The sequence below is a fragment of the Cucurbita maxima genome, unplaced genomic scaffold (genome assembly GCF_002738345.1).
Source record: "Cucurbita maxima cultivar Rimu unplaced genomic scaffold, Cmax_1.0 Cma_Scf00037, whole genome shotgun sequence".
Lineage (NCBI taxonomy): Eukaryota > Viridiplantae > Streptophyta > Magnoliopsida > Cucurbitales > Cucurbitaceae > Cucurbita > Cucurbita maxima.
The window spans coordinates 99,132-122,275 of NW_019272053.1; the positions used below are offsets into that span (position 1 = coordinate 99,132).

The 23,144-nt window shown below is 36.0% G+C and overlaps 2 protein-coding genes and 1 long non-coding RNA gene across 4 annotated transcripts; 1 reads left to right on the forward strand and 2 right to left on the reverse strand.

Moving 5' to 3' along the window:
• The first annotated feature begins 580 nt into the window (after positions 1-580).
• On the forward strand, positions 581-9,631 carry LOC111468584 (putative glucose-6-phosphate 1-epimerase). 2 transcript variants are annotated; one of them, XM_023113840.1, is made up of 9 exons: positions 581-909; positions 1,492-1,566; positions 2,429-2,485; positions 2,572-2,732; positions 2,854-2,994; positions 7,173-7,275; positions 7,363-7,462; positions 8,472-8,723; positions 9,379-9,631. In XM_023113840.1, the coding sequence occupies exons 1-8, from the start codon at positions 790-792 to the stop codon at positions 8,684-8,686; spliced, it is 972 nt and encodes a 323-aa protein (XP_022969608.1). In that variant the 5' UTR covers positions 581-789; the 3' UTR covers positions 8,687-8,723; positions 9,379-9,631. The 2 variants fall into 2 exon arrangements, with proteins under 2 accessions (XP_022969608.1, XP_022969606.1); XM_023113838.1 differs by having other exon boundaries at positions 8,472-8,719; positions 9,376-9,631.
• LOC111468589 lies at positions 8,008-22,339 on the reverse strand. Its single transcript, XR_002714772.1, has 3 exons — positions 22,311-22,339; positions 21,002-21,005; positions 8,008-8,063 (listed from the first exon to the last, which is right to left on the reverse strand). It is a non-coding gene; the product is annotated as an uncharacterized LOC111468589 (long non-coding RNA).
• LOC111468585 lies at positions 11,185-13,343 on the reverse strand. The gene is made up of 3 exons (XM_023113841.1): positions 13,120-13,343; positions 12,843-13,028; positions 11,185-11,568 (listed from the first exon to the last, which is right to left on the reverse strand). Exons 1-3 carry the CDS (start codon positions 13,263-13,265, stop codon positions 11,325-11,327), a joined length of 576 nt encoding a protein of 191 aa, XP_022969609.1. The 5' UTR covers positions 13,266-13,343; the 3' UTR covers positions 11,185-11,324.
• Positions 22,340-23,144: the final 805 nt, after the last annotated feature.

Below are 23,144 nucleotides of genomic sequence, written 5' to 3' on the forward strand. Positions count from 1 at the left end.
ATATTCAAGCCACGTGGTACTTACATTTATCAGGTAAAGGCAAGGCACCAATGTATTGACGGTAGAGCTGAGGATACCATGGAAGTTGGAGAGGAGATATTTTAGGAGTTTACGATTATTTGATTGTTTTAAGTTAAAGCATTGAAATTCAATTATTGAAAGGAGATAGATTTGTTTTGGATTTATGAATCAAAATCTTTGATGTATTTTTCTAAGGTTATTTATGATGAGTTTCCACGTAAATGTTGGGTGACGTCACTAATTAGGTTTAGAAATTAGGGGCGTTACAAATTTAGTCTCTAATTTAAAATTTATAATTAATTATTAGAGAATGAATTAGAAATAAAATATATTTAAAAAATAACAAAAACTAAATCTTTATATTAAAAAATTAATGTTTAATTAAAAAGTATGTTTTAAATTATTAGTCCACGTAGACATAATTTTTTATAAATAAGATTTTAATTACCATTTTAACATACAAAAGTTTAATCACAATTTCTATAAAACTTATTAATATTTAATATTCGTATAATTAAATTAAAATAATAATTATTTTTTGTTTACGGAATTTAATGTGAAGACAAAAAGGCAATCCAGAGAAAGGAGTTTCACGAGATTCCGAGATTTGAAGTGGCTTGATGAGGACTGTTATGTTCTCGAATTTCTGATCAAAATGCCAACAATATAAATCAAGATTCGAGCTCAAGGCTATGGATTAACAGCCTCCGGCTGAGATTCTCGATCTGAAACACGAACAAGAATTCGAGCAACAAAAAGGGCTTCTAAATGAGCGGCGAAAAGCTTACGCCATCCTCCGGAGCTTCTTCTGGTTCTGTGGATGTTGTTAAGGGCATCAATGGCCTCGATAAAGTCGTCCTTCGCGATCCGCGTGGTAGCTCTGCTGAGGTATTGCCGGATTTGAATGAATGATTGAGAAATGAGATGATTGCTTTAGGATTTTGGATTTTGGATTTTGGATTCGGGATTCGGAATTTCCTCCCCGTTTGTGTGTGTTGCTCAAATGTGGAGTTGATCTGATTTTAACTTAGGGTATTCGTGTTCTTTTAATTTATGCGAGTTCTGTCTCTTAGTTCGTGGATTTCTGTATTGAATTTTATGTTCTATCGGTTTAAAACTTTGTGATCTGTTCTTGTATTTATAGAATACATGTGAATTTGACATTTCCGATCTCTAATTTTTATGTGCGTCAAAGATCTTAGATACTGTAATGAATTCTATAGCTTGACAAATTTTCCCCATTCAGAAGGGGGTGACGGACTGCAGAGAAAACAATCCTGTGACTTTGAAAGCCCACTAACTCCTTTTAATTCTAAATCCTGCAATATTTATTACTCAATGAATTTGTTGTTTTTTCTTACCATTCTACTCAATTCCACAATTGTATGTTTCCATTTCGTTGCTCAGAGTTGAGCAGATTCCTTTTTTTGTTTCTTTATTTGGCTACTGATTCATGTTTGTTCTATTCAGGTCTATTTATATGGGGCCCACGTGACATCTTGGAAGAATGACCATGGGGAAGAGCTGCTTTTTGTTAGTAACAAGGTGCTATTGAAATTTCTTCATGGATTTTTTCGATCAACTAAATCGTTCTCATTTCTTTGATACGCTGCCTTCATTGCATTTAAATTCGTCACTTTATGTGTAATGAAAGATATTTGGTAGTTGGGTGCTGATAAGGTATGCAATTACATAATAGAAGAATTCTTGGTTAGAACAATAGAAAGGATGAAACATAGTATAACATTCCTGGAGTGCCCTTCACAATCGATTCGTTTGTAATAGAAAGCTTTCAAGGGTAGCTCATCGGTTTGGTTGCCGTGTTTCCCCCTTCCGGTAGGAGTTCAAGCCCCATCTTCCATTGCTCTTGTTTGTGGTGTAATGTAATATTTCCAAAAAAACCTATACTTTTGTATCACTATGTTCTTTTGATTAACCTTGATTGGAGTTAGTTACTTGGTGGTGGTCATCTCTTCCCCGGTTATTAGTTTGTGACTCGTTTGGGTTGTCGTTGAACACATTCTGTTTCGTATTAAAACGAATTGTTGAAGAGTTCAGAGAACGTTCAAATTATTTGTATATTTTTCTATTCTAACTTTCTGAAAATCATAATTATCATTGCCCTACACTATTTTCTTATTAAACATATATCCTCGATAAATTTCCAGGTATTTGTATGCTTATTTCTTATGATGTACAATTTATTCTTCTAAATTCATACAACTCTGTGAAAAATGAATTTGAAATTTTCTTTTAATTTGAAACCTGATTATTTTCTTGGCCATTGATATTGTTGTCCTCGAGCTTATGGTTGTAGTGTGCTTAATTTATCATTGACACTTACATTTTTTGTAATTTCAGGTTGCTTTATCAAAATTATTTAATGGAATTTATTGTTGCTGTGCAGGCCATTTTCAAACCTCCAAAACCAATTCGTGGAGGGATTCCAATTTGTTTTCCTCAAGTATGTGCTTATTTGGAAATTTAATGCATGGAATGAATTTTATGTTGATTTCTTCCTGTTACATGATAGTTATCCATCCATTGCAGTTTTCAAATCTTGGTCCACTTGATGGGCATGGATTTGCTAGAATCAGATTTTGGAGCATTGATAATAATCCACCTCCTCTTCAAACGAATACCTCCAGTAAGACTTTTGTTGATCTAATCCTAAAGCCCTCTGAAGAGGATGCACGGGTTTGGCCACACAGGTAAAGGAACATGTTTACTTGCATTTATTTCCTGAAAATTCCATACAGGGTTCATGCAGCATTGCAATCACAAAAATTTCCACGCTTCTGTGAGTAATACTGTTCTTTTACTAAATTGTAGTTATGAGTACCGTCTGAGGGTAGCTCTAGGACCTGCTGGGGAGCTGTTGTTGACATCACGTGTTAGGAATACCAATGCAGATGGAAAGCCTTTCTCATTCACATTTGCCTATCACACTTACTTTTCAGTATCAGACATAAGGTACTAGCAACTTGACCTAATACTTGCTGGGTTTCCAAATATTTATAAATTTTCGATAGGGTGCTCAGCTTTGATCTAAAACAGTCCAAAGAAGGTATAGTTATGGTATAATGCATACAAGACAGAGCCCATAACTGTGGTTTCTATCATCAAGATTTAGATAATCCCTACTCTTATCTCATTTTTCAAGCAAGTTGAAGCTTAATTCTTTTCTCCAGCACCCATATGGTTTTTATCATCAAAATTATGCAATTTTTGTTTTACTATAGTTTGATTGTTTTCCTTCATGCACAAGGCATATTTTGTATGCATTTCTCTGGTAAGAGATTTTTTTTCGGAACTCTTTTTTTTTTTTTTGTGTGGTGGTGTTATGAGCTATATTTGGTTAGAGAGAAATCTGAGAAAATTTTGAGGATTCTTTTGCTATTGACCAGGTCTTTTTATAAAGCAATGCTTTGGATAAAATTTTGAGGATTCTTTTGCTATTGACCAGGTCTTTTTATAAAGCAATGCTTTGGATAAAATTTTGAGGATTCTTTTGCTATTGACCAGGTCTTTTTATAAAGCAATGCTTTGGATAAAATTTTGAGGATTCTTTTGCTATTGACCAGGTCTTTTTATAAAGCAATGCTTTGGATAAAATTTTGAGGATTCTTTTGCTATTGACCAGGTCTTTTTATAAAGCAATGCTTTGGATAAAATTTTGAGGATTCTTTTGCTATTGACCAGGTCTTTTTATAAAGCAATGCTTTGGATAAAATTTTGAGGATTCTTTTGCTATTGACCAGGTCTTTTTATAAAGCAATGCTTTGGATAAAATTTTGAGGATTCTTTTGCTATTGAACAAGTCTTTTTATAAAGTAATGCGTTGGATGTCTAGATGGTATACTCTTCCAAAGTCTTTGTGTAATTAGTCTTCATTTCATAAACTAGTCAATTGGAGGGAAAAGTGTCTATGTTGGCTAGTTTGGAGGTTCGTCTTCCTCCCTTTTTGTTTTTTATTTTTTTGGGTAATAATGATATGTTTTTTTTCCCAGAGAGAGAGAGAGAGAGAGAGAGAGGGAGAGAGTAACCTGAGGTTGTATGCTAGGACACCTACCTGAGTGAGAAATTTGACGTTGTGAACTAGGACAACTGCCTCAGTGAGAAACTTTACAACACTTGTGGTTTCTCTTTCCTTCTTTATCAATCAAATTGAAATAATCTGCATAATTAGATTTACCTCTGAATATTGGTATAATATTAAGAAAGTACAAGTAACGAGTTTAAATTTTCTGTAATTTAAACTAGACTACTTCTATGAGGTCCTGAAGTTCCTTCATTTTCTAAATTGAAATTGTTGAGCAAGGTAACTCAGTGATGTGCTTCATTTGAGCAAGGTAACTTAGTAAGGGTGAATTGGAGGCACCTTTCTATTTGGAAGAGATTTGTGAGGTAGTCTTTGGCTCTATAATAGAGGTTAGGTGGCAAGCTTTGGATGACCTTATGATGGCTTTCCTTCATGATAAATGTAGCTTGAAGAATGATTTGTGGAAGGTCTTTAGTGATCTCTATGAGAGAGGTACAATCGATTCCACATGAATAAAACTTCTAGTTTTTGGATTCCTAAGGAGCAAAAAGAAGGTTAGAGAGTTTCGACCAATTATCTTGGTTACGTTTTGATATTTAAGATCATTACTGAGGTTTTATCTGATAGGCTGAATAAAAAACTCTTCCTGCTATGGTTTCTATTTCTTGAGGGGCTTTTGTTGCATGAAGATAAATTTTGGATCAGATTCATTATTCTTAATGAGGTTGTTGAGGATTATATGTGTCATAAGTAGGAAGGAGTCAATATCCTGATTGATTTCGAAAAAGTTTATAATCATGTGGATTGGGATTTTCTAGACAAGATGGTATGGAAAAAAATGCTCTTTTTTAAAATGGTGAGCTTGAATTTGGTTTGTATAAGAACGATTGATTACTATATTATTGTTAATAGTAAACTAAGGGGTAATATATTTGTTTCTAGAGGTCTAAGGTAGGAAGACCGTTCTTGTATAAGAATAGTTAAACCAAGGGGTAAGATGTTGCTCCTAGAGGATAGAAGTTTGAGGTAGGGAGACCACATGTCTTCTTTCCTCTTTTGGATGGTGGTGAATGGATTTAGCATTTGATCTCTAGGGGAGTAGGGAAATGCGTTATTGCATCTACAGTTTGCTGATGACACAATATTTATTTTGCTCTAGCAAGGATAATGTTGTTAATCTTAACCGTATTTTGTTTTTTCTTAATCCATTTATGGCCTTAAGATTAATAGAGGGAAGTATTTGGTCATTGGGTTGAATTATGATGATTCTAAGCTATTGGCGTGGGCCTATTTGGTAGGATGTGATGTGAGTAGCTTCACTTCTTTTCATTTGGGACTTCTCTTGGTCACAATCCCAAGAGCTTGACGTTTTGGAATCTTGTATGTTGAAGATTTAAAAATGTCGTTCATCATTGAAAAAGTGGTTTTTCTCAAACTGAGGCTGATCGACTCTTATGACTTGTCCGGTCTCTTATGAATGGGTCTCGAAATTCCAATCCCTGCTTAAAGTCTTTGATTATGTTAGCTTGAGCTTGAAAAGTTCATGAGAATTTTTTTTTTTGTTGGAAGGAGATGAGGAGAGTGGGGGTTCTCACTTGTTGAGGTGGGAGGTGGTGTCAAAATTAGTGGACCATGGGGTTTTGAGGATAGGAAACTTGAGATTGTACGATGAATCACCTTTAGCTAAGTGGTTGAGGAGTTTTCTCCTGGAGCCTGACCCTCTTTGACATAGGATTATTGTGAACAAGTATTGTTTCCATCCCTTCAATTGTATTACTAGTGGTGGATTTAAAGGCACATTTAGTAACCTCTGTACTACGATTTCGCTTGTTTTTCCTTTCTTCTCTTAGTTTATGAAATCCTTTATTAGGAATGTTAAGTACACAGTTTTGGAGGTAGTCCTTTGTAAATCCTTTCTCATCTGTTTCGTTTATCCTTGACAAGGTTGCATTTAGTGGCATCCATCTTGCCTTCTATAGTTGGTAGTTGTTTTTCCTTGCATTCTCTTGGTTTTTGCATCCATGATCTAATAGGGAAATGTTTGATGCAATGAATCTCATCTCTTTATTAGGAGATTTTATGGATTTGAGGTAAAGCGATATTTTCTTTTCGGCTTCTTGTTCTTCTGAAGGGTTTTCTTGTAATTATCTTTTCCATCTTTTGTGCAACCTTGCTTCCCTCAGGCCTCCACTTTTTTCCTCATTTTGGAAGGTTAACCTTCCCAAGAAGGTCAAATTCTTTACTTGGTAGGTTTTACTAGGGAAGTTGTAAACAATGGATTGAATTTAGAGGCATTCATCTTGTTTGTTGGGCTCGCATAGGTGCATTATTTGCAAATGTGAGCTAAGAATTTCAATCACGTCCTTTGGAGATGTTAGTTTGCCTCTTCGGTTTGAGAGGGTTTTTTGGCGTAGTTGGGAGTTCTTTAGCCAATAGTAGAAAATACTTTTATGATTCACTAAGTTCTTTTCTATCTGTCCTTCTGACAAGGTTTAGTTTCTTTTTTGAGGGCCGGTTTTCTTGCATATTAAGGAACGTTTGGATTCAGATTGAATAATATGATTTTTAGGGGACGGAGAGGTCAAATCTAGCAATGAGGTTTGGTCCTTAGCTTGGTTTAATGTTTCTCTTTGGGTTTTGATTATCAAAGAGTTGTGTAATTGTCTGCTAGGTCTTATTCTTTAAGATTGAAGCCAGTCAGTTGTTGTGGCTCCTTTATCTGGGCTGTTTCTTGGATGCCCATTTATATATATTTGTTTCTCATAAAAAAGAACTTCTATTTCGATGTTCTTATTTCATGTCTTTCATTGAAAAACTTTGCATGTGAAAGATTTCTCGTTTTGACTGTTAATATATTCCAGCGGAGGTTTCTTTGTTAAAAAATAGCTAATTTGGAGAATTAAAAATTTCAAATAAATTAAATTCTGAACATTTTACAAATCTTCTATAGAAAGAAAAGAGGTTTATCATTATTATTATTATTTTTATGTAAACCATCTATATTTGCAGTTCATTTTCATTTATGGGCAGAATAAAATTTGAAAATTTGTTGAGAGTAATTCAAAGTTCGTTTATCTTGTATCTAAGAGAGATAGTTGCCTATGGCCAGTGAAGTTCGGGTGGAAGGTCTGGAGACCTTGGACTATCTTGACAACTTGCAACATAGAGAGCGTTTTACTGAACAGGGGGATGCTTTAACTTTTGAATCAGAAGTGAGTTCAAGTACTATATCTCTCTTCTCATTCTCTTACTCATTGCATTGTATTCAGACATTCTCTTTTGTGTTTGGGTTCAATTAGGTGGACAAGATATATCTTAGCACTCCTACCAAGATTGCAATTCTGGATCATGAGAAGAAGAGGACTTTTGTGGTTCGAAAAGAAGGACTTCCAGATGCTGGTAAGAAATTCCCAAGTCTGTTTTACTTATTTATTTTTTTCCCCTTTGTGATCACCAGAAACGAGAGAGTCTGAGATGTACAATAGCCTCCCCACTTTAATCATCAGTCATAATTGGTTCTTGATCCTTTTGGCTGAGAACTACTTGTAATGGTCCAGACCCACCGCTAGCAGATATTATCTTGTTTGGGCTTTTCCCCAAGATTTTTAAAACGCTTCTGCTAGGGAGAGGTTTCCACAACCTTATAAAAGGTGTTTCGTTCTCCTCTCCAACCCATGTGTGATCTCACAATCCACCCTCATTTGGGGTCCAACGTCCTCGTTGGAACTCATTCCCTTTTTCAATCGATGTGAGACCTCCCAAATCCACCCCCCTTCGGGGTTCAACGTCTTTGCTGGCATACCGCCTCATGTCTACTCCTTTCGAGGCTTAGCCTCCTCGCTGGCACATCACCCAGTGTCTGCCTCTGATACCATTTGTAACGGCCAAGCCCACCACTAGCAGATATTGTCCTCTTTGGGCTTTCCGGACTTCCCTTCAAGGTTTTTAAAACACATCTGCTAGGGAGAGGTTTCCACACCCTTATAAAGAATGCTTCGTTCTACTCCCCAACTGATGTGGGATCTCACACTCAAGATCTATCTGAATAATGTTTTATTTTCTTTTGTAACCCTGATTTTCCTTGGATGCTTCCATCCCTTTTGAATATTTGATTACTTCTATGATATAGTGTTTCTTTTTTGAAAAAAAGATTGGCTGGACAATAGAAGTCGATGTCATAGAAGTAATGAAATATTAAAAAAGTAACACATTTGTCCAGCCATCCTTTCTTAAAAAAGGAACACAATGCCGTAGAAGTAATGAAATATTAAAAAGGGATGGAAGCATCCAAGGAAAATCAGGGTTACAAAAGAAAATAAGACATTATTAAAAAGACAGGACTAAAGAAGTCCTTGGGATAAGAAAGCAAAGGCAATAAATAGGTGACATAGTTATTTTACTGGTGCAGTGGTCTGGAATCCTTGGGATAAGAAAGCAAAGGCAATGGCTGACTTTGGAGATGAAGAGTACAAGTTCATGCTGTGTGTGGAGGGTGCTGCCATCGAAAAGCCTATTGCACTGAAACCTGGCGAAGAATGGAGAGGAAGACTCGAACTCTCTGCTGTTCCTTCAAGTTATTGTAGCGGGCAGCTCGATCCTCACAAAGTCCTCCACGGCATCTGAAGAACTTCATCATTCTGTTTTCCTGCTCATGTTTCAGGTACCACTTTACTTCTCTTGGCTTTATCATGGCTGTTCATACTTTGCAGCTTGTCTTGCTCCATGGACAAGGTAAAGATAAGGGAACTAACCAACTTATTATTTGTGGTTAACATTGTTTAAAAAGGGTGGTACTAAGAATGATTTTCATATAATCATTTTAATGTTTCATTTTACACGTAAACTTGTTTCCTTATTATCAAAATATATTTTGAATCACTAAAAACGTTTTTGTGAGTGATTCTGAATACAACAAAAGTGATTTGAACCATTTCAAAATCACTATAAAACATCCCCGTAAACACGTTTGTGGACATTGCTTTGCTTGTTTAAGCAGAATCGAAAAGCTAATAGTTTCAAAGAGTTCTAAACCCGAGTTTGGAATGACGTTCGAGAAAAGATACTCGTTTCCGCTTTTATGGGGTAAAAGTACTTTTCATCGGTCATCTCAAACTCGAGAAAAGATACTCTTTTCCACTTTTATGGGATAAAAGTACTTTTCATCAGTCATCTCAAACTTGGATTTAAGTAACTAAACTCCTCTCGATAGTATCATTTGTTATAATGAAATCGAATCGATGAATTTAGTATTATGAACATTGAGTCTCCTTTTTTTAGGTATAATAATAATATTGGTGCATTGTTCTGTGTTGCAGGTGAATTGTTTGAAATAAGTAGTGGATGTTGGCAGGACAATCTGCCCTCTCTTGTTCTTATTTGTTTTCCATATTTTGGATTGGAAGATGGATTTTGGAGGAGAGAGTAAAATAGAACTGTATGTGGCTTTTGTGTGGATGGCTGTGGCCTCCTAAAATTCATATGAACATAAAATTTTAGTATATTTTCTGGTAAATAACCATATTTACCATTACCATTTTGTTATAAATTCATGTAATTGTTTTGCTTTCTGTATTATTATGTTCTTTGTTTTGTTTCTTCACTTTTACCTTCCAAATGAGTAATCTTATAATATAGAAACATGTTTAATATATATATAATTCTTAAAATTTTAAAAAATAAAAAATATCCTTAACCACAGTTTTGGATAGAAACCGTTAGTACTTTGTTATAGAAACACTATTAACTTTTAATAATGTTTTGAAATTTAAAAAGCTTTATTAAATACATTTCAACATTTTTAAAAGTTCAAAATTATTCTTATGGTTAGTACCAATACTTATGAAATTTTAAAAGTAATTTAACAATTTTGATCTTTACTAAATTCAAAAAAGTTATTATTGTAAGTATATGAACAAAAATTGTCTTTTTATTTCTCGTGTTTTTTAAAATGTGGTACAAACAATTTTATATCTATACTAATAGTATTTTTTTAAACGTTTGTGTGACCCGATTCTGAAGATAGAATTATTAGGTACCGAAGGAGAAAATTGAAATATTCTTAGAGAATGATTAGGTACCGAAGGAGAAAATTGAAATAATCTTAGAATAGAACATTACAAAAGTTCCATTGCTAGGAAGAACCGAACCCGTCTCCTAAGTGAAAGCCAAATATCCTAACGGCTAGACGACAATGGATTTTGTTTATGTAATCTAAATTTTAATATTAAATTAGTATTTTCGGTCAGATTCTCTTAATAAAAAAGAACTATTAATTAAGTTAACAAAAATTGTTTGTAAAAAATTAAAAATAGAACTAAATCTCCAAGTATGGCTAATATTATTGCTATGACTCGATTTTTTTAGATTTCGATTTCTGATCACGACTAAAAGATAAGACGAAAGCAAATAAAAGTATAAAAATACGAACGCAGTTTCTGAGCACCTTCTTACTCTAACCGAAAAAGAAATTCGAAAAGAAACCTACTTGTAAGCTCTTATTGCTTTCTTAACCTAATAAGTTATCATGTGTTTTTATTAGGGCCTAGGAATGTGAGATCCCAATTAGGGTGTGAAAACTTCTTTTGGATGGATGCGTTTTAAAACTTTGAGGGTGCGAAAACCTCACTCTTCGTGTTAAGAGCTTTTACACGCATAGGGTAGGTTGCATGCACGGGGCCACGTGGAAGTACCACGCACGGTTTAGGAAGGGTAGTCGCATCCAAGGGATGACATGTGCGGATTGGCACGTTTAGCTCCTAGGGTATACATTCGAGACTCCTCGAGTGCTAATTTTGTTTGATTTTCTAGCCACAACACGTGATGCATGCGAATTGACGATTCTAAAGCAGGTTGGGTTGCAGGTGCTAAACCAGGTCATGCATTAGTTCTCAAGTTGGGCAAGCGGGTTGAATCGAGTTCGTGGTTCGAGTCTACTGCTAGCGTTGTGACGTGTTAAGCATCTCCCAACTTGACACGTCCTTGCTGGCAACGACGTGTTCCTCCTCCTCTCTATTGACACATGTCATTGCCTGGTTCGCTTCCTTCCATTGCATTCAAACATTTTCCAAAATCTGATTAGTTTCACATTTTCTTCTTAATTTCTTTTAATTTCCAAAAAGTCATATAAATAACTATACATTTTATACATTATGCTTTTCAAAAAGTTTGTCCTCATAAAAATACATTATGTGACAATTTTTACCAAGAAAAAGTATATCTCCCCACCAAAAACCTGAAGTTCAAGCATAAGGTCTTGGCAGCATTAATAATCATCATCATCTTCTTCTCTTCCTCCAAGGAACCTTCTCACAAAAGCTGCAACAGTTCCAAGAAAAATGAAGAGAACAAGAACATCAAAACCTCCTCCAATGCCTACAGCTACACTTGGGGTTGGTGCAAAGAATGAAAATGGTGACCATCCCCATCCTCCTCCATAGTATGGCACACCATAACCATACCCACCTACTAGAGGAGGCGCTACTCTCGGGTTTATGTAGATATTTGTCCTGTCGAATCAAACACAACATAGATTTGAAGCAAGATCAGAAACAACCCGCTGTATCTAAAAATGTCTTTTTAAGTTCTTATAAAGTCATTTCAAACCCACTCAAAAGTGACCCAAGGGCTTAAACGATTTAGAGATATCTTTCAGCTTCTAAAGTTCAAGCTCTAAGTTCTTAGAGTGTTGTAGTGGAAGCCTTTTCCAAAAGTTAGTAAGGTGTGGATAATGAATATAGCATAAGAAGCAAGATCAGAAACGATCCGTCGTATTTACAAAAATTTTTTTAAACACTGAGAAGTCATTTCAAACACACTCTTATTCACCCAAAAGTGACCCTTATAGTAAGGGCGTAAACGGTGTAGAGATATCTTTCAAGCTTCTAAATCTCAAGCTCTAAGTTCTTAGAGTGTTGTAGCGGAAGCCTTTTCCAAAAGTTCGTAAGGCGTGAACAATGAGTATAGCATAACAAGCAAGATCAGAAACAAGCTGTTATGATTAAAAATGTCTTTTTAAACACTTCAGAAGTCATTTCAATCACTCTTATTCACCCAAAAGTAACCCTTATAGTAAGGCGTAAACTGTTTAGAGATATCTTTCGGGTTTCTAAAGTTCAAGCTCTAAGTTCTTAGAGTTGTAGCTGTACCCTTCTCCCGAAGTTAAATAAGGTGTGAGCAATGATTATAGCATAAGAAGCGAGCCCTAATACGGTTAGAATTAACCTAAACACATGTTTGATACACGAATAGTTGAGATACATGAATAATTTAATACATTGACGTATTTTCCTACAAGTATAAATAGGTATAAGAATTGACCTTTGTAGTTGTAGTCAAGCAAAATGAAGTAATTTTCAAAAAGATACACGTTTTTGTTTCTTCTAAATTGTGGTAAATTATGCAAGTACAAGAACAAGAACAAGAACAATTTTGTTCTCTTGTCTCTTGACTTTACTGTAAAGGTGTACTTAAACTATCATTTCCCTCTCTATACTATAGAATTCATTCTCTTTTAGTCTTTAAACTTTTAGCTATTCAAATTTAGTTCACACCAATAAAATTTAAAATTGATTCTTAGTTAACTTTTCTAGAAATCTCATGATTTTCGAGTCAATTTCAGTTTAGTCCCTTATAATTTGTAGTTTGAATGTAGTCTCAATCATTTTTGTAATAGTTTCATAAATTTCAGTTCATATACTGTTCTCAACAGAGCATCAAAGTTCAAACCAATCATCAACTCAACTAACGAAATTCAAAGCAAATTACTAACAATCTTTCATACCTGGAATTGTTATTGATTCTCGGCGACGAAGACCGAGGAGCCGCCGACCGGAACGCCTGGCCGCCGACTCGGCCACCGGTCTTAGCGGCCGACGCATCATGAACCGATCCCAATGTCAAAACCCCAGCCGCCAGAGTAACAATCGCAAGCTTCGCTAGTCGATTCTCATTTCCCCTCTCTAATCCACTACACATCAAAGAACCAGAAATCAAATCAATCAATCAATCAGAAACCTAAATGACTCAAAACTGAAACGAAATCGCGGAATCGAACTTACTTAGGATTATCGGCAGGGGGAGGAAGTTTAGAGGCGATTATAGGATGGAAAGAATGGAGGATGTTGTTGGACCGGCGAGGGGTGGGGGCGGAGGAGAAGGAGAGGGTGGTGGAGAGAAAGCTGAGCTGCGATGAGGCCAACGACATGGTGAGGAGAAGATTGGAGTGTACTTCAATGGAGGAACGGAGAAGAAGGGATTTGTTTGTGTTGGTGGGGGTTTTGGGATTTGAGAATGGGGAAGAAGGAGAGGGAAAAAAGGATTTAAAAAAATAATTTTCGTGACTGTGAGGTTTCCACGTGGAAGAATTTCAGCTTCTCATTGGAAGTTTCAAGATTTTTGAACCAATGATAAATTGATGGGATTACACTATCACATCTCCTAGTCATCCTAGGTTGGGTGCAACCCCCTGCATGTGCCAGCTTCGCTCACTACCTGCATGATCAATGCCCAATTGGCGGACGGATCGACCGTATAGAGCAATTTAAGCGAACTATCAAGTCACATGTCTCTAACCAACCTCACGCCTAACTCAACGGTAACGTATCAGAGTGGAAAGGAAAGTGAAAGCTCTGCAAACACTGTTGCAGATACTATTGGCCTAAAGGGTTACCTTTGTCTTCTAGGGTTGTTGTGGTGGTCGTCTAGGTCTCCAGGGTGGTTTGGTGGTCTTGACATGAATTCACATATCCAAGTTTCTTAGTTCTGGCTCTCTAAGTCTAGATCGGTCAAGAGTACTAGCGACCATACCCTCTATCGTCTCTTACAATTCTAATGTGCTCAGTCTATTGGAGGCGTTCCATTCTAGATCATAGTTTAGCCAAATTGACACACTCACCCTAGTCCTAATCTATTTCTACTACTAATTTTCTACGGGGAGAATCACACATTCAATCACCTAAAGTTAATGTATTGTAACGACCCGAAATTTTCTATTTAATTTAAGGTCGCTAATGTATACGTACCATAAACATTGAACGCGGAAGACTTCATTTAAATTCCATAAAACATAACCTTTATCTTAAAACACAGCCATGGACTTACGTGTTTCGAAACATCTTTAAAACGACACAACAAAAGACTAAATAAAATAAATAAGAGTTTAAGTTAAAAACATCCTATTCTAGCCTAAGTCTGAGAAAATAAATATCATTATCCTATGCATGTGCCATGTCTTGAGTTGCAATGTCGTCGTCAGCCGTATAGGAATGTCTTGCCTTAACCTGAAAAATGTAGTAGCACATGGCTTGAGTATTTAAAGAAATACTCAGTAAGTGACTCCACTATTGGGGTTAAATGCAACAATCACATGCAATGAAATGATGAGACCTATATTTTGTTTCGTTTTCCCTACGGTGCTGTCCTAACGGGTAAACTTTGGACATGTACCATATACTCTACACACAGCCCAGACGTGCGAGTATGGGCTCACCAGCTAGTTCGCACACCGCTGGGCCACTTTCCTTATCCGGTGGGCATACTCTGGGAGCCCCTTATGCCGGAACCCGTTAGAACTAGTAATCGTCACGGCAGCATTATGCAAAGCATAACAATCGTTGTTCTGTCATTAGATGTACGCATTCGTACCCTCGTGATGGGTTAGGGGTATCCCCCCAAATGCATGAGCACACATAATGCATGAGGTCCCAAAACTTTTTCATTATCCTTTAATACAACCCCGCTAGCATTATGTACATATCATATCACTTTTCATATCGTTTCAGATATTGTTTATCATTCATATCATTTCGTTTCTCATTCTTCAGTTCTCAAATCATACATAATTCTAACGGGGTTATATTTCATGTCATTTATTGTAATTTCATGTCATTCATATCATGTTGCATACACCCAATTTAAGAGACCTAACATAACGTTCTATGCTTTTAACATAACATTTCATCATATACACATCATACCATGACATATTGCATCACAATGTATCATATCATAAACAAGTTATAACGTAAACACTTCGTAATGACTACCATTGTCTAACTTATCATAGCCTTAACGTTCTTATACCTATCACAGACATATCATTATGTGAACGTACCTTAGTCATATCATCACAAGAACTTAACCTAACGTTATAGGTCTATCAATCCTAAAGCTATCGCTTTATCAATCTATCACAAACCTATCTCTTTCTACCCGTAGTCTAACCGTATTTTTCCATCAATGTCTCTTATCCATATCACTCTGGTATGTAACCTAACCTTAACGTTTCATGAGCGTATTTTACTCCTATCATTACATCTCGTTTTGTGCATCCTTCTTGTATCCTATCTCAAACATATCTTTGAACACATCATACCGTAATTATTATCATACAATTCGCATATTATAACTGTTGGGTTTTATGTCCTAAAACTCATAGTTTGTAAACAAAAACATATATTATTTTCAATAAAGTTATTATTGTTGTTTATTCAGTAAAGATTGTTAGTGAATAAAGTGAACTTTACGATCATTAATCTAAATCCAATAAACAAAGAACACTCTGGCTATAGTATGATTACTTGAACTATAGGTAGAGACATAAGAGTTGATCAAGCTCAAGTATATAGTCAAAATGATCTATAGTATAAGGATAAGGCTGAGTACCTTATTCTGGGGACACTATGGATGCGGCCCACTTTTGTATATGATATAAACAATGTGATCACTAAATTGTATATGTGGAGACATGTGAGTGGGGGGGTCCTATGCAATGAGTATTGCGTAAGATCGGACCATGAAGAAAATCACTCTCACTTTATAATGTCGTTTACTGTTGAGACTGATTTTCTTTTCATTCGATGACCTAGGTAACTCGATCTTAATCCTGAGCTAACCATGAACTCCTATTTATTTGGAATTATCCTTAGATTTGGGTGAGAGTGGCTCAAGTTCGCCGACTCAATAGACCTCCCATTTTAAGGGTAAGACTGGGTAAATGGCTAGGGATGTGGGGTGTAAGATGGAATTCACTCCTACCCACTTTTAGGGATAGAAGAGAGGATAGTTCCCTTAAGTACTGACTCTAGGTCTTGAACAAGGGGCCCCATTCTCTCATTGGCCGGAGAGGGATTCGGTTTACTAGTTGAACCACAAACCAATTGTTCATTAGAGAATCAGTGAGACATAAGGAACAAGAAGTAACTTTAGGGGTAAAACGGTAAATTGACCCAACTCTAGTTACGAACAACCTGTGAAGGATCGACTTACTAATCATGGTTATATCAAATGGACAAAAATATATCTATTGTGAGGGGAGTGCAACTACTAGGCTATAGTGGAATGTTCTAGTAGTTAACGAATGTTGGTTAGCAAGGTTAATGAGTTTAACCGGTTAATCTTGGATCGTTGGAACCCATGATCTATAGGTCCATTAGATCCCTCTGCTAGCTCATATCGAACTAAACCATAGAACAATGTGACGAGTGAGTTCGAAGTGTTCGAATTCAAATTAGGGAGAATGCGCTACATATATACCATATATTTAACCGCATTTTTGTTTTATTTACGAATTAAACAAAAAGAGAGAATATGAGATATTTAAATAAGATCTAAATATCTTAATCAAATATGTGTCGGAATTAATTGGGATTGACATTTGAATTAATATTAAATATTAATTAAATAGTTTAATTAATCGTTTAATATTACTTTAATTTGAAATTAATAATTCAAATTAATTGTTGAATCAAAATGAAGAAAGTCAAAATGTTGATTTCATTTAATGGAAAAATCCATGTTAGTGGAATTTTGAGGTGTCAAAATTTGGTTTAACCAAACTTGCATGCTTGCCAAATAAACCCCACAAATTTGAGTGGAATTTTGAGTGTCAAAATTTGGTTAACTCACTCAAACATGCATGTTTGCCACATAATCCCAAACATTTGAGTGGAATTTTGAGTGTCAAAATTTGGTGATTTCAAATTTGCATGAACGTACAAACATGACTCTATAAATAGAGTAATCATGGTACATGGAAGGTTGACTTTTGGAAAAAAACTTGAGAAAAACCTCTCACAAACTCTCCCAAGTTTAGTCACTCACCGGATTCCACAATCCTGTTCTAAGGCCGGAGAATAGAGGAGAAAACATTAGTGGTGGTCCGAAACCGGTTCGTGAGGAAAAAGAAACTTGAGCGACAAAAGGTTAGTATTCAAACTCATAGAGTTTTAATGCTTTTGAACATGCTAGCTAATTCACTATAATTGATGTACTTAGAGTGCCTAAGATCCAAATTGCTTCTGCATGTGTTATATTAACACCATCAATAACATATACATAACATATAAGAAGCATATCGATTCACAGACAATTCTCACATATCAATATATATGACACGTGCAGAACCACAAGGCATGTGTCAACATCAAATATAATCATGCCGATAGTAAGGTTACTTACCTGGTTAGCTTAGGTTGATGTTCCGTCATTATCCTTAATGAAAGTCCATTGAACTCCAAGTCAACCTATGTGAGCCTATGACAACAGTTTCAAATTTGAATTTCTACAAAATTGTTTCTCTAATTTATGTTGATCCATTTGTTATACTACATGCGAACCCTAGAGTCTTTGTCTGAGTTAGATCTTGAAATATTTATATATGTTTGTTATAATATTATTTTCATACAAACCATTTAATACCCATTAAAATATTCAGATATTCTATTTTCTATTACTGTGTTTAATACCCTTTAACATTTTCGAGATAATTTCAATTATATTCACAATCTTCCCTCCTTGTTTCTCTTATTGTGTTTCCTTTTTTTAATTTGAAGATGACTTTTAATATAATTAAATAAAATAAAAGAAAAACTACTGACATCTCCAAATGCAATATCTCTTCCTAATTTGATGTAATTTGATGTAAGGCATTTTTGTTTTCTTAAATCTGACATTTTTCATTTTGTTTCATTCTGCAGTAAGTGTGAGGTGTGTTAAGGAGAGATTATTGTGGAAGTGACTACGATTGGTGGAGAGAAAGCTGGGAATAATTGTTTTTATTTACTTATTTATTAATTTATTATTGTTATTATTATTATTATTATATAATAATAATAATAATAATAATAATAATTTTTGTTTATAATAATTTTTATTTGTTTATTTATTTATTATTTTCTTGCCCATTACAGGTATAGTAAATCATGCATTCAGTCACACTAGCTCAACGATGCGATATCATCTATCAAGCACCCAAAGTGCAGATACACAAATTTCCATCCTTCGTTTAAGCACGATTAGGTATAAACATTTGAAAAACGGTCCATTACGTCATGCAAAGATTAATCAAGTTATGCTACTAAGAAGAGTGACTAATCTCATACTTATCCAATCGTGTTGGGCTCGGGTCATACCAAATCTATCTACGTAGAGTTTGGTTTTACTAGCATGCATACAGATCCAAATGATCCCTACAAGTATTACTCCCTAAAATCCATGTGGTTACTTTCATGATTGTCATGTACCTTATTGAGCTAGCTTTTCCTCGTATTAGGTCCTCTAAAATTTATGAAATTTCTCAGATATGTCTTGATTGATGTAAAATTAGAGTTAGCTTTTGAACGAGTGAAACCTGATAAATGAAGGTCGAATGGAGCAAAATAGAATCAATCACACGCTCACGCGCCTAGTCATGCGGGTGGAGGGTTCCCCATTCGCGAGTACGTCACACGCCTAAGGAGGGATACGTGCGTTGTGCTGGTACCTCGTGGCAATCAACGATTGGCTCTTCTAGTTCCAAGACCTTTGTTCAAACCTAGAGGCACGTGGTTTTCCTTCCAATAATGTCGTCATGACATGGCGTGATTAGACGGGTCACGAGTCATGGGTTGGTCGGTTGCGAATCTTGGATCGGGTCACTTGCGAGTCCCCGCTTTCCAACCAGACGCAGGCACACCTTATGCAGTAGCCTAGCCACTCTTCCTCCCCCATTAGTCAACATATTTCATCGTCGATGCCCAACACATGTCCTCTTCCGACAATTGCACACATCTCTCTTCTTTGGTATAAATCAACTCTGACTTCCTTCGCAAAACTTACTTGAAATTCCTCTTAAAACAACGTACTAAGAAATCAAAATCTAATTCTAAAGAAAATTTTAGAACTAGAGAGAGTCGAAACAAAGAACCTGAAATTCATACCTATTGTTCTTCTTCGATTCTTGATGAAATTGAGTGATTCAAAAGCTCAAAATGGATATCCTCAATCTTGGTTAACTTCAGAGACGAGGCCTTTTGCTCGACAGATCCACACGCTAGAAAATGGTGAACCTCCACCTCTTAATCTATAGTGGGTCTGAGAGCAGCTAGAGAATTGTTGGAACTTTGAGGCACCCAGAGCCTCAGATAGTAGTAGAGACAAGGCGGGGACTTCCTATAGCCTAGAGTTAAGCTCGTAGATACCTACGAGGTTAAGTATGCGATAAGAGCTCACAAGTAAGTTCCTTATTGAGTATTTTTGTACTCATTTCTTTCTTAGGTGCTTGTAGACTATTGGTCGAGGTGGGGAGCGTTCGAAAGCTACGCGGTTACAAATGAGGACATTTCAAAGCCTCAGTCTATTTTCATATTTTGAGTAATTTGAATTTCATTTTGTAAATATATCTCAAACGTAATTGAACAACACTATCTTGTAATTGGATTTTATTTTGAATGTAATCATAGTATTGTATGTCTTTATTTGATTTAAATTTTATCAGATTTTTACCTTTTATTTTTATTTATTTTTGGTTTTTTTGAAATCAAAAAAATGGGTCCCGACACAATTTCACATATCAAACATCACAACATCACAAAATATGACGTGTACAAGTGTCACAAGATACGTGTCATTATACACCATAGAAGTCGTTCAAATAAGCCTCTAAGTATCCAATATAGAACCACTTGTTGGCATGAGCTGAAAGCACTATGCTTCTTTGATACTAGCTTAGAGTTCTATTATAGAAATTGGCTCACGTGATTGCATAAAATAGTCTAATCTTAAATGCCTCTGAAAGTGTCAAAAACAGTTCTGAAAGTATTTGACCCCGAGTCGAATCAGGCAAGAGGCTAGGCTGGAGCCGTCAAAACATGGATTCTCCGACTCTAATCGCTAAAGTGAGATGAAACAAAACACTAGCGGTGTTATTCTCTCTTGCTCGCTCACATCCATGTGCAATATTGACAGTGGAGACCACTGGGCCAATGATGCATGGCAATTACCACTCCACGAATTCCCACATAGAACACCGACAAAAAAAAAAAAACGACAGTGAGGCAACTTTAGATCTAAGGCTAACTAAATGAGATTGAAGTCCTACTCAAAATGAAAAATTAAAGGAGATTGACCTTACCAAGTCGAGTCATAGTGGTCGAATGATGAGAAAATAGTGACGAGGGGCGGAGAAATCAAATGACACGAGCGTAGGACATAGCGAGTGGAGAGATCCACGAAGGAGATGAGCTAAGAAGATATTCAGTCGATACAATGAAGTTGATATAGAGACGAATAATTGAGCTGAAACATGAACGGATGCCAACCATAAAGTTGGTGACGTGAGTGCGCCTATTGATGATGCAAGCGAAGTTGAGGCCAAAAGTGCTATGAAGATGAAAGCAATGAAGGCTCTCTCTCAAACTATACGTGTCGTTTGACTTTTATAGTCGACGTGTGTATATATACACACGAAGTTTATACATCAGTTTAATTATGTAAGCTAATAAACTTAGAATGGATTGTAGTTCTCAAATTGTGGACCAAATTTAATGATTTAATTAGGAAGATGGTTGGTCTTTCCCCTCAAAACTTTAAATGATGTTTCGTTCCTCCCCAACCAATGTGGGATATCACAATTCACTCCCTTCAAGATCCAGTGTCCTTACTGGCACACCGCCTCGTGTCCACCCCCCTCGGGGAACAACCTCCCCTCAAGTTGTTTTGTAACATAAGGCTTTCCCTTTCGGGCTTCCCCTCACGACTTTAAAATGCGTCTTTCAGAGTTACACAGCGGAACCGGTGCTCATACCTTATGAGCTTTCTCTCAAGGCTTTTGGGCTTTCCCTTATGGGCTTCCCCATTATGGGTCTGGTAGGGAAAGATTTCCACGTCCTTATAAATGGTGTTTCGTTCTCCTCCCCCACCAACGTGGGTTTCCACACCCTTATAAATGGTGTTTCGTTTCCTCCTCAACCAACTTAGGTTTCCACACGCTTATAAATGGTGTTTCGTTCTCCTCCCCAACCCATGTGGAATATTACATGTTTTTTCTATTTCAGTTGTTTGTTTTGACAATTTTGATCGTGGGTCATACAACAAACTTAAATAAGTGAAATAATTCACTTAAATCGACGTCGTCTTCCCAAACATTCTCACACGATCTCGTTATCTAGATCTAGTAAACATGCATGCATGCGAACGCCAAGTAATGGAAATTCTTAATCATGATTCCGTGCAAACAAACCGCGTCGAAAGGAGACGAACAACCATCACTTGGATGGGCCAAACCATATATTAAATAGGGCTTAAAATTGAATGCAGCTGGTGAGATGTAACATTATAGCAATGAAGTGTGTGTGTGTGTGTACGAGTTTTATTTACTCAGCACATGCAGCTCTCTGTTAGCCCTAAATCATTGAAAGATTTTGTTTCCTCTCTTGGCTCTTCCCTTGAGGTCCCAAGTGGAAGACATCAAGATATTTTGGAGCTTCCCCATTTTAATTGTCAAATGGTTCTAAGCCACACTTGCTAGGCCATCATGGCCTGGCCTAGCTCTTCTAACACATTCAAGAATATGGGGTATATATATATGTGGTGGGCTTTGGGTATTGGCTCTAAATTTGGATATCGAGTCGAAGCGTCCAAAGTAATGAAGTAACTACTCTCTTTGTTCACTACGAGATACCCAATGTAGCTGTTATGGATTATCATAGTTTTTTAGGCTTGTATTATTATAGAACCTTGAGTTCTTGAGGGAAAGGATTTTTTCTTTCGGGATTTCCTCAGGAGTTTAAAACACATTAGGGAAAGAGGTTTCTACACCTTTATAATGAATGTTTTGTTCTCCCTCCAATCAACGTGGGACCTCACAATTCATTTATAACAACCCAAGTACACGGCTACCAGATATTGTCTTTTTTTTACCTTTCCTCAAGGTTTTAAAACACAACTACTAGTGAGAAGTTTCCATACCCTTATAAGAAATGTTTAGTTCTACTCTCCACCGATGTAGGACCTCACAATAAGTATTATATTAATGTTGCAGATTTTTCTATAGAGAAGTTCGTACTTGCTAGGGTTTTCTCCCTGTAGTTGGTTAAGAATTCCTCACGGAATTTAAAACTAATAATTATCAAACGAGATCTAATTTTTTATATTTTTTTCAAATATAGATACGAACACTACAGAAACAAACATATTTTTATTCAAAAGCTAAAAACTAAAAACTAAATCATTATGATCCCTCTCCGATCATTTTTTCTTCACATATATTAGAAATCTCCTCACATGTTGGATTGCACAAAAAGAAAAACGACGAACAAAAGCCAAAAGCATAAGGACAACATTGGTAATCAAACAAACCCGAAACCGGGACCAAACCCTTTTACAAAAGGGCGATTAAGGACAAACAAATAAGTCCACAAAACGAAGCATAGTGAAAGAGTATGAGAGATACATATTGTGGTTAAAAAAAAAGGAGGTGGGAAATAGCAGAATGAGCTGTGTTTGATTTGAAATGAGAGAGAAATAAAGAGTAAATAAAGAAGAGCTATAAAGGAGTTTAGAATGAATTGATGATATATAGAGAAGCTGCAAGAGAAGAGTCATGTGAAGGCATTTAAAGTGGGGTTTGGGTGTTCTTTGTTTGTTTATGCACATGGATAAAGGGACCCTCTTCAGGTAGCCATGCATGTGACGCCATGTGACCCTTTCAAAAGAAAAGAAAAAAAAAAAAATCTCTCTCCTACTCGGAATTCTATCATGTGTGTTTAAGAGCTCGAATGTTTAGTTTCGGGTTATTTCTTTTTAACATTAACGTGTTTGGTTTAAC

Excerpts from the sequence above, each read along its gene's own strand:
- LOC111468584 (XM_023113840.1), top strand. The coding sequence starts at position 790 with ATGAGCGGCGAAAAGCTTACGCCATCCTCCGGAGCTTCTTCTGGTTCT. Across the intron at positions 910-1,491 it reads CGCGTGGTAGCTCTGCTGAG|GTCTATTTATATGGGGCCCA; the intron begins GTATTGCCGGAT and ends TGTTCTATTCAG. Across the intron at positions 1,567-2,428 it reads TGCTTTTTGTTAGTAACAAG|GCCATTTTCAAACCTCCAAA; the intron begins GTGCTATTGAAA and ends GTTGCTGTGCAG.
- LOC111468585 (XM_023113841.1), bottom strand. The coding sequence starts at position 13,265 with ATGTCGTTGGCCTCATCGCAGCTCAGCTTTCTCTCCACCACCCTCTCC. Across the intron at positions 13,029-13,119 it reads CCCCCTGCCGATAATCCTAA|TGGATTAGAGAGGGGAAATG; the intron begins GTAAGTTCGATT and ends TTTGATGTGTAG. Across the intron at positions 11,569-12,842 it reads AGAATCAATAACAATTCCAG|GACAAATATCTACATAAACC; the intron begins GTATGAAAGATT and ends TTGATTCGACAG.